General features: G+C 44.7%; 1 protein-coding gene across 1 annotated transcript in view; it reads right to left on the reverse strand.

The window, feature by feature from the left end:
- Positions 1-9,644, reverse strand: part of tent4b (terminal nucleotidyltransferase 4B) — a 34,466-nt gene extending 24,822 nt beyond the window's left edge. Inside the window, exon 1 of the mRNA XM_086174928.1 lies at positions 8,712-9,644. Within this exon, the coding sequence (XP_086031054.1) occupies positions 8,712-9,289 (578 nt within the window). The 5' untranslated portion in view covers positions 9,290-9,644. The remainder of the gene's footprint in view (positions 1-8,711) is intronic.
- Positions 9,645-10,990: the final 1,346 nt, after the last annotated feature.

Below are 10,990 nucleotides of genomic sequence, written 5' to 3' on the forward strand. Positions count from 1 at the left end.
GGGCTCGGTCGCGTCCGAGAAGTGCAGCCGAGCGCTGCGGTCAAACCTGGAACGGTTGAACGATAAACATAGCAATGGAAACACCAAAACAAACATCGCCAAATGCCTGAACAACGGAAAAAAAAAGTTATAATAGAACCGACTCTTCCCAAAATTCATTTGACAAAGAATCATGTGTTGGTAACTTGGGTACGGCTTCAGACTCTGGACTCTGTGAGGTTTAAAGGATATGTTGTAGCTTCAGCAGGCTAATGCAGTGTAGACATTTTTATTTCTAACCCCCGCGTACTTGCAAATAAAATACACATTTGTCCAGGAGGCTTTAACATGCCTCTCGGTGTTCGGGAAACACTGGCATCGTGATTGACACTATATGGATGATAACATAATAGGAATTTTACAAATGTTTGTCAAGGTTGGCCAGCGCTGCTATCAAGCCCCGTTTTTTAATTAATATTTGAAGAGGAAATTCTAACCGGGGGAGTGAAACCAGGCTGAAGCTAGCCAAGATGCAAACCATGAAAATGAACATGACTGCATGTAGCACTTGATTCAAAGTGGCTCAGTAACTCACCGAGACCTTTCGATAAATATGAGTTTTATTTAAAAAAAGGCAGCGGGGTCGATGTGTTCTGTACAACGAAGGAGAATTTGTGAACAATTAAACAAGTGATGCTAACATGAAAATTCCCACAATGGTGTATCATTTAATTGATAACTGTTTATTTCCATATTAAACTGGGACTGTATTTGAGCATGTTTTTTTTTTTTTATTCTTTTTTGTTAAGTACAAAAGGGTGAAAGATAATGACTGGACATAAATAACAGCACCACTGACAAACGCGCAAATGAACTCTCCTGACTTTTCCCCATACCGAAAATCTGTTGGTGGTCCCTTCCACCAATTTCTGCAACGCAGCTGCTGAAGATGTTCCCAAGCCATCATAAATAGGATCCGACTCTTAAAAACTAAGCCATCATAAATAGCACCCTATTTACGATGGCTTGGTTTTGAAAGAGTCGAAAACCACCAGTGTCGGTTTCTGATTTTAATAACATGCTCCGATCTAACAGTCAAGCGTGGAGCTGCAGCATCGCCCAATTTCACCTCGTCAAATAACTTTCTCGCCACTCGTGTGTGAAACCACAGATCCAAAATTTCCTGTATGAATTTCCCGGGCAGTGATCTGCGTCCAGTGGTGGACTCTGTGGCCGCTTAAACACGGGGATATTGTCTCTTTTGCACTTAGAAATAACCGATTTCTTTCTCAACGTTTGAACGGCTGCTGCTGAAGAGGATCAAGGGTCAGTCGGAGCCTAATGAAGAGTTTATATCATTTTTGAAAAACACTCCATTCATTCCGCAGATTGGCTTAAACGCCCAAGACATTTCCTTCACCAACTCCATCAAGATCTTGTTTTCTACCGTGAATAAAATCCTGACAGTCAGAGCATTTTTTGGGTTTTGTTTTTAAAACAACATTGTAAAGGTGTAGACTCATTTTCATCCGGAGTCACATAAGCATAGCGGTTGCCCTCAAAGGGCCACATGTAACAATAACAATATGAATGTAACAAAATTTAATCAAATGGAATGTAAAATAAATGTAACTACTCCTTATAGTTAAATATCTCTGAATTTATTGCTCATTCAAATCCAAAATGTTGCATATGCATGAATGTTAAAAAAAACCAATGTTTACTAGTTGCTCTGTTCTAAAACTAGCTTTCACTTTTTGGATACAGCTTGCATGAACACATTCTACTGCCATCTCAGTTTGGCTTTTAATTCTCGGACAATTTGTTTTTGGAGGGCTAACTTTGGCATTCTTAGCTCTGTGTTGTACTAGATTGTACTCTTGGACAACCAACACTGCCTCATGACACTAAAGACATAACGCTTTTTCTCCTTGAAGCACAAACATGGATTCTTCTTCCCATCTTTCTTAAAACAGCCTTCCATCTGCACCACCTTATCTCTCCCTGGACATTTAGGGATCGTTCGTATTTCTCAATTCCACATGATGTGGATACGTTGCAATCTTCCCGGATAACATGATCGGCATGAATTGTGGGAAATGTAGTTTATGGTCAAAGCACGCCTTTGACTTATTTATTTGAAGACAATTAGACCTTTTAACCCATTCTCACAGGCCGCATAAAATGATATGGCGGGCCACATTTGGCCCTAACACATGCGGCGCAGACAGCTTTTCTGACACAAAAACTGAAAAAGAAAAAAAAACCAAACAAACGAAAGAAGACCCGTGAAGTGGCAAGCTGGCTGTTTCGGTCTCCAGCATATCAAGGGTGTCGCTGGCCTAAACACATTCCTGGCTACACATGGGAAGGCCGGGCTATGGACGGCTGCCCACACGTGCCGTTCGGAGGGGGGGCTTTTGCACCTTCAGCCCAAAGGACCTGCATGCAACCTACTCTCTCTCTCGCTTTCCACAGGCTTTGGCCGAAGGCCAGATGGCGAGTGGCGAAAGAGAGACGAGAGCTTGACATAGACATCAAAGAAGGCATGAACCTCGGTCCTAATAATGGAGCTTCAGTCACGGAGGTGCTATCTGTGTGCTAATGCCGGCGGTCATGAATCTAACTTGGTCGGTGGCAATAAAAAGAAAGAAAAGAAGACGAAAAAAAAAAAAAACACGGGACGGGACGGCTCATCGGTGAGCGATTAACCGCACGCTAGCCTCCGGTGTTCTGTTTCATCGCTCAAAACTAGCCGCTGACGCGGGGCTTCCCTAATAAATCAAGTCCGGCTTGCATTGTCGCTTTTACCATTTTAGGCCGCAGGAGCAAATTGCCACACGTGAAGAACGGATTCCTGCCGTGGAGGAGACGGAGCACAGGACGCATGCCTTTGCGCACACGGACGGTATTTCTGAAATGGCAAAACGGCGTCGGGCCGCTGTATCATAGCTTTGTTTTTTTTTAAGATTCCATCAGTTTGACTGTATTACATTTCTCATGACTGTGCAGGAGCAGTGCGATAAACCAAGCCTGCGGAGAAAACTAAGCAGAAGGGAGGGTTTTTTTTTTCCCAAATAGCTGCTGTACGCAACTGCTTACATGACAAGTAGAAATCAATAAACAACCTGCTGCGTTCTAACAGGCTGCGCTGTAGATCCTAAGCCGCCACTTCACAGAAGGACAAAACGATCCCTTTGACCACTTGACCACCGCCAGTAACTTATTATGCACCTCATTAGCTTGAGTGGATCGGAAAGCGACGCTTTTTTTAATCATTTTCTTTCCTTTTACAAAGTTAAACATTTTAAAAGGGCTGAGGGTTTTCTGGGCAGATAAAAAAAAATAAAAAAAACAATGTCAAACGGAATTTTAATTCACTTAGGAGGCAACGTGATTGCCTAACCAACTGCCTAATTTTGCTCCTCAAAAACTGAAGAGCCGAGAAAAGACACTGGAAACTACACAACTCCAGTCAGTGTTTACTGACAGTAAGAAAAATGGAGTGCAGACACACAGCCACAGCCATCTGCACCTTTTAAACATGAAAATCTGTGATTAAAACCAACATATACTGTATATATGAAGAGATTAAATTCATATTAAGATTTAGAATACAACTGAATTTTCTTTATACACAAAAAAACAGTCAATGTCACCACAACCACTAAATGTCATTGGCAGATGCTAAAATGTGGGAAACTGAGGAATCAAGTCAAAATTTTGGGTCACAGGCATGATTTCTTCATGTTTTCACCTCACTATTTCTATCTATGGGCAAATATAATTGTGATATATAAATGCAGAGCAAGCATACCCACAATTTTGTACAGTAATTCATCTTTTTTTTTTCATTGTATTTTTCTTCTTGATGTTCACAATTTTGATGCTGCTACCCCTTTTGTGCCACCAAATTGCCCCTCATGGACAAATACAGTTTTTCTGTTTCTGAATCATCTGCAGGACAAAAAGAAAAGCACAATTGTGGCCCTGCAGGAGAAATATGGCTAACTAGCTTCAACCTGGATGTATGACAGGTACTGAGGGAGAACAATCTGTGCCCGGTTCATCCACAACAAAATGATGCCCCGGGCACAAGACTGACTGGTCGGATCCGCACATAATAACTGTATTTACTTTCAAAAATGTCTCCTGCGCCGCCACAAATTAATTTCACGCCCTGAATCAAAGGTCTCTCGATCTGCTCTGAGATGTCAGGAATTGAGGAAGGCGACATCTTGCCAACACAATTCAAACCCGCAACACAATACCAGCCCCAGACTCCGTTCAGCGGGGAAGAAATGGACCACAGCTCTCCCAGGCTACACTGACTTCCTCTGCCCATATAAAGAATCTAAAAAGCCATTCCCCAGGATCAGTAAAATGGGGTGGAAACACTCCCTTCAACCGGCCAGCGTGATTGGACGGACAGCGGAGGAGCTCGGGTTTCTCTCGCTCTGTCCCAGAGGGTTGGCTTTGTGTTGTGGAAGTGAGGCCGTGTGGAGCATGTAAACACTGATCCCTTTCCTTCATGAGGCGGGCTACTTGCTCCAGAAAGACTAAGGGGAGCCTAAGAACACAAATAAGCACATGCCTCCGTCTCTCCGGCCAAACCGAACGGCCAAATATAGTGTACAGACCGTCCTGAGAACTGTGTTTAAACACACCCACCGTCACATGTATCACATCAACAATGAGTCCCAGATTCACGCTTCCCCGCGACCAAACCAGCCCCGGTCTGACCTAGATGAAAAATATTGTTCTATTCTGCACACCCCGACGTTAAATGGCGAGCGCCAAACGCAGAATGTATCGCATCCCCGTCGGCAAAGGCGCGAGCAGAGGTTTCTTCGCTCCGGCCGATAAGTTGGAAATCACAGCCCGGTTTCAAGTAAAAGGAAACGTAAAATGTTTGGGTGTGGCTGTGATTGACAGGTAGCTAGCACAGACTTTCAGTCAGACCCGGACCGTCTCTCCCGGCAACAGTGTCTTTCCCTAATATGGTTCTGTCTGGCTGCAAAAAGCCAAGATGATGAAAACCGAAACGTCACGCCAAAGGGCTCGAAACAACCACAAACAAAACAGGTGACGTCACGCTCAAACGTTCCCGATTCTGTCCGCAGACTTTTTTTTTTTTTTAAACACAATAAAACAATCCCATCCGGAAATCGTCCAAGACGGCCTCGGCGGCAACGCCTACTCGGGGCGTCCTCCATTTGCCTGAATGCAAGCGCCGCATATGCACTAGAGTGGAAGACTCATTATATTAAACAGACATTCAAAGATATAAACAAAGACTTATCGTAGCAAAAGCAAGTTTCACATCTACATGTGCGTTCGGAAATCCATCTTCTGACGCACCACCGAGCACGCCGCAATTGTCAAGTGCCGGCGTAGGGCGAGAGAGAACCCTCGGCGGTGTTTATGAAGGCGCCGAGGATCACGGTTCTGGTATTAGCAGAGCTAATCACTAAGGAATGTCCTTGCGCAAACACAGAGATGCCATATTACTATAAATGTGGCTCAGTCCAAATAGCGAGGGGGCTGCCTCATCTGGCCGAGAGGACATAGCGGTTCTTTAAAATCACAAGCCATAAAACAAAATCAAATAAATCAGCGAGACAATGAAATATCTCCCTTCTTCCATTCAGTGGAGGAATCGTGGCCTCGGTGAATGAATTCAAAGTGTAACTTGTGAACAGACGGACTTTTAAGACTCATGACAGGTAGGCAACGCGGTCACGTAAACAGGTTCAATTTCACATCGTGCCACACAAATCTAGTATCTTACTGAGGATTTGTTATCTGAACTTGTGAAAATTCAGCCAAAGATGTTTCAATTACAGCCCCCATTCATTTCATGGGCAAACAACACCTGAAAGACAATGACCCGGGAACATAAACTATTCAAGAACTCCAGGTCATACAAGCGCAACTTATTGTACCAAAGCCGCTGTGCCGAACACGTCGAAGCTTAAATTTTCACATGGCGCTATGAGGACTTTACTAGAAGCAAACATGATCCTATTCATCGAATCGCTTTGGGGGGATTTATGTGACGGACAAACACGATTCTCAAATTATTGATATAAGCGAGTGAACCTTGGAGCGGACGTAGGAAGAAAAAGCCTCCTCAAAGGCCACAATGACGGTTCTCACGTTAGAGATCTGGGCACATTTGACCTCCAAGTTCAGCTCCCAGATTAACACTGAAAGCAAATCGAGGTCTCAGGTAAAAGACAGGTGCACCGGGAGGGAAAAAAGAGGGCTGCTGCTTAAAACAGGGACAATCTTTCTTGTGAATACACCAGTATCTATCCATCCGCTGTACCAGAAACAAATGATATGCTGTGAAAGCTTAACATCAGGTGAAGGTAACATCTTTGAGAACCATCCAAACGTTAATACAACAGGTAATGTGTCTGATTTTATGTGCACAAGTGAATTGAATGAAACAGGCAAAATGTCAAGGCAGGGGTGAAAGAAGAAATATCTTTGGTGGGGGCTTAGGGGGTTTTACATTGGCCCATTTTTCTGAGCTCCGCTGACTTTCAGGGGTTCGATAGGTTCTGTTTGATCTTGCTGACAGATGACAAAGAAGCCAAACTATTCGTGTTCTTCTGAGCAAAGGTGATTCATTTCGATCGCTGAGTAAACCTGAATACGTTACAAGTGAATATCCATCACTTGAATTGTCAAAAGTTCCAGTACTTTTTTCAGTCTACAGTGTTGAAAATCATTACATGTCAATTTATGTAGTCGTTCAGCGGTGTCGAAAACAACCGACTCTATAAAAAACGATCTGCAGTCAGATTATAAATGCAAAGACAGAGGATGAAGCCGTTCTGGAGACAAACATCTGACAGCCGATTTGAAAACGGACTAAATGAATCACGGGTGTCATAAAAGGCCGGCCTCTGTGGCTTACGTGTTACTGAAGATGGATTCTTAAAACACATTCTGTGAATAATTCTGACATTTACAGGCATCTTGGTTCTGGTCAGCAAAGTGTGCGTTCAGTCAAAAGTCCAGAATACACACGTAGGATTAGACAATCAATGTTGGAAATGGTAAATATTATATCTCTAAATCTGGAAAAAAAAATGGGTTTTAACTTTGAAAAGTCTACTAAAGCCTTCATCCAGAAACCCCCCTACTTGTGCATTTGTTCCCAGCGTGACAACTAATGTTGTCCTGTCCAAATGCACTTCATGCATGTTGGTTCACTTGCAATTTGCAGCATGTTTGCTATAATCCCTACTGATTTCAGCTGCTATGCATGAAGTGGCAAGTGGCCAGGCCCCTCCATCTGCCCCACCATGGGCTCACTCTGGCCAGCCAACTTGGTTTGGGCTCGTTTGTCACTGTCTCCAGTGGTGTTGTGTAATCTGCTGCGATCTATAGCTTTTGTTTCATTTCAGTCGAATGTGAGCCTATGCACAAGTTCTTTCTCGCAGATGGGGAGGCGGAGGCCGAGACGTACAATATCTGGCTGAAATACAACTTTAACAATTATTGTGAAAGGTTCATCAAGTAGGCAACTGAGTATGTGAGGATGTGAAGCCCAGAAGCAAAACAATGAAGCAGCCAACTGAATGCTACTTTTCTCTGCTGGCAATACTTGCAATGTCTACTGCTCTGGTCCTCCCCATTTTACTACTGGCTGTTAAAACAGTGGATTTCTCCAATGTAAACATCCCCCAGCAGCCATGAGATGCATCATTATCCATTCCATGTGGTGTTTCGTTTCCCCTCACTTGAAAGAATAATGTCAAACCAGCCAAAATTAAGAGGACATGGCAGCAAATCGGATCGAACCCGAGCACTGCACTCTTCTGCGTTGATGCAGTTAAACACCGAGGAAAGTCGCCGCATATGAATGTGGCTATTGGAGCAGTTATTATAAAACAATAGAGAAAGCAGGCCGACGTGCACCGTGTGTTTTACAACACTGTAAAAACTTAAACCCTGTGGGACGCAAATACTTAAGTATTCACACAGAAACTGTCAGTGCAGTGAAGTCTTTTAGATAAACATTGTGAATAAGGCAGTGTCTGTTACAAGCATTTGAAGGTTTCTATCCATTCAACTGCAAAAGTACTCACTTTGGTTTGGACGGAACTACTCTACGCTTTAGTTAACACATTCACCCCCCCCCCAAAAAAAAAAAAAACATTTGAGAAAATTACCCAATTTCTCAAAACCGTTTAAAGTGAAAAAAAAAAGCCCAAAGGCACCAGAACAGGCAGGTCAACTTGAATTTGTTGTTTGTTTTGTTTTCTATAGATTTCCCCATACCGAGTCAACCAAGCGACGGTTTCACACTTTTGCAAAAAAAAAAAAAAAAAAAAAAAAGTTGTTGTGAAAAAGGTGTGAAATGTCTGCGGCGTTGACGAGCTCATGTAACATGTCACTGGACGGGTTACTCAATCCGCCGCACACTGGCTCTGTGGCGGAGGGGAAAGTGGGTGGGGTGAGGCTGACGGTGCAGTCACATCCACCGCACGTCCATGTGCAGGGAGAAATCAAAATGAAATCAAAATAAAAAGAAAAACCGCACAAGTTGTACCTGGGATGGACGCAGCATTGGAGGTCGTCCGTCTCCCCTTCCCCCCCCCCCGACTCAGCTGCTCCAACCACTCAGCACATGTGATTTATGGAGGCTTGCAGCGAGGTCCCGAAAGGACATACAAATTATTTTTTTAGCCATTTCAATCGGCGAACTCTCTTACCCGACGATCCCCTCCGAGTAGTTCCTGACTTTCCACGGCGTGCCAGCGTAGCCGTCGTAACCTTCCGTGTTGGGGCCGCTGTTCAAGAGGCTGGAATTGAATCCGAAAGTGCTAGCTTTGTTGTCCCTTTTCCTTTTGTTGGGATGTCCGTCCGTCAGCCCCCTCCAGAGCACGGCGACCCCGCTGCCCTGCTGCTGCTGCTGCTGCTGCTGCTGCTGGCCCCCTCCTCCGACACCGCCCCTGCTAGAGGCTCGGTTGTTGTGGTTGCTATTGGTTTCCAGTGGTATATAGTCCCGCTGCTCCGTTAAATCTCCGTCCCCCATTGAGCTCGACATCCCCTGAGTCCTGGCGTCGCTGCTGCCGGTGTTCGAGTCAAGCGCTCCGTGTCTGCCGGCGAGGACGGCTCCCGACGCCCCGTTGACCGCCGCTTTCAGGCTCGACGCGCTCGGTGATCCAGTGGTGTAGCCGCTAGTGACGTGCAAGAAACCGAGCCCTTGTGTGGTCTCCCAAATCTGCATCCACAGGTTGTTAGCGGGTCCGCGTTGTTCTGGTTGAAACCAGGAGATTTGCGGATCCATCAAACGAAAGTAGGCACGACGCCCCCCCCACCCCGACGCCGAGCGACGTTCAGCCCGTGAGCAGCTAGCCAGCTCGCTAGCTAACGTTAGCTAGCCTGCTATTGCCTCGTTATAGCTGCCGCTAGCTGAGGTTCTCCGCTACTTCTTGAAACGGGTATATTTAAAAAAAAAAAAAAAAAAAAAAGACGTTCCTCGGAGGCGACGGCGCTCGGTAATCACACACGGGGGGAGGTAAGATCGTAACGGGGAATAAACGAGTCAAAGTTGCCGTAAGCGACCGGAGGGAACACGCAGCTGCTTGTCTGTCGAAGAGCCTCTCTGACCCTTTCCTCCCGATCCTAGCTCCCTCAATGGCGGAGTGCTCGACGCTTCCGCGCATGCGCGAGTAACAAGGGGCGGGGTCAGCGATTGTTACGTAACAGACAAATGGTTTTTGTTATGTAACAAGGTCTGTTATTCTCTGCTGAAAGCGAAACGGACGAGAACGTAAAACAGATTCGTGTTTCCTTTGCGCTGCTCATTAAGCCATATACATTTCTGATAATAGTCTCCGACAGGTCAAAGTTTGCATTTCCCTGTATTTATATAATCCCCAGATTACACGCACACACATAAGTCCCACAGTGTTAATACGCATGGTACGAAGGTGTGTTGAGATTCCCAAGAAAACAGCGGGGTTGTGCGAAAACTGTATGAAACATTCATTTACGCTATCATTTCCAAAAGCACCGAAACTTCGGTGCGAATGCACACAAGTGATCATTAACACATCCCCCGAGGACATTTTTCCCGGTAATATCAAAACAGTGTGCTTGGAATAATCGCAGCCATATTGCGCGTGTTCCTTCCAGGAAATATTAAACCCTTAAAATTGTTTAAAATGTCAAGAGTAAGACCTGAGCCAAATAGAAAATAACGAAGAAGAAAAACAAAACTTCTAGTTTTCCATGAGTTCATGCGAGTGGCCTGACGTTGGATAGCCGTGGCAGGATGTGCACGCTTTTAAACCGAGATTACACGTGGTGGGTGCAGGGAAACCTCCGTCCTGCAGCAGGTGAGTGTCCGAACAAAACCCACAGTGACGAAAAATCCACAGGACAGAGTAAGAATCTCAACGGTCAACCACTGCTGTCAAACGAGGAGTGAGTTTCCCAACAGCGGGACTAATAAAGGAGTATCTTATCTTAAACAGGGGAACTATGTGACCGCAAACATACATCATTCCTTGTTTCATGAATGCACACACATCGCTTTGTCTCGTTCCTTTTCTCAACGATGTGCACAAGTAGTTTCGTTCACAGTTCCTAGGAGGGTACGTTTGTTCACGATGAAGAAATTCCCTCAAGTCCTGCCAACAAAGCTCTATATCTGTGGCGACTAAACTAAATAGAACTTATACAGCGTGCATCCCCATCGGGATTCCAATAATTAAGGGTCATATTTCTTATAGCAAAAATAATCCCGTGGTTGCTGCCAAATACCCTGATATAAAACTCTGGTAACACAAGATCAATGGTGTGTGCATTATGGAAAAGGTCACTCCAATAATACAAACATACAAAGGGTTTCTTTTTTAATGATTTACGGGCACCATGGATACAAGAAATGTCTGAAACAAAGATGCAACAACGGTCTCTGAGGTGATTTATAACCTTTTTTGGTGCTTATTGTGTTTGCGTGTGCACCTGGTATTTCTTCCTC

The sequence above is a fragment of the Fistularia commersonii genome, chromosome 27 (assembly GCF_037954325.1).
Source record: "Fistularia commersonii isolate RoL2024-O1a breed Wild chromosome 27, RoL_Fcom_v1.0, whole genome shotgun sequence".
NCBI lineage: Eukaryota > Metazoa > Chordata > Actinopteri > Syngnathiformes > Fistulariidae > Fistularia > Fistularia commersonii.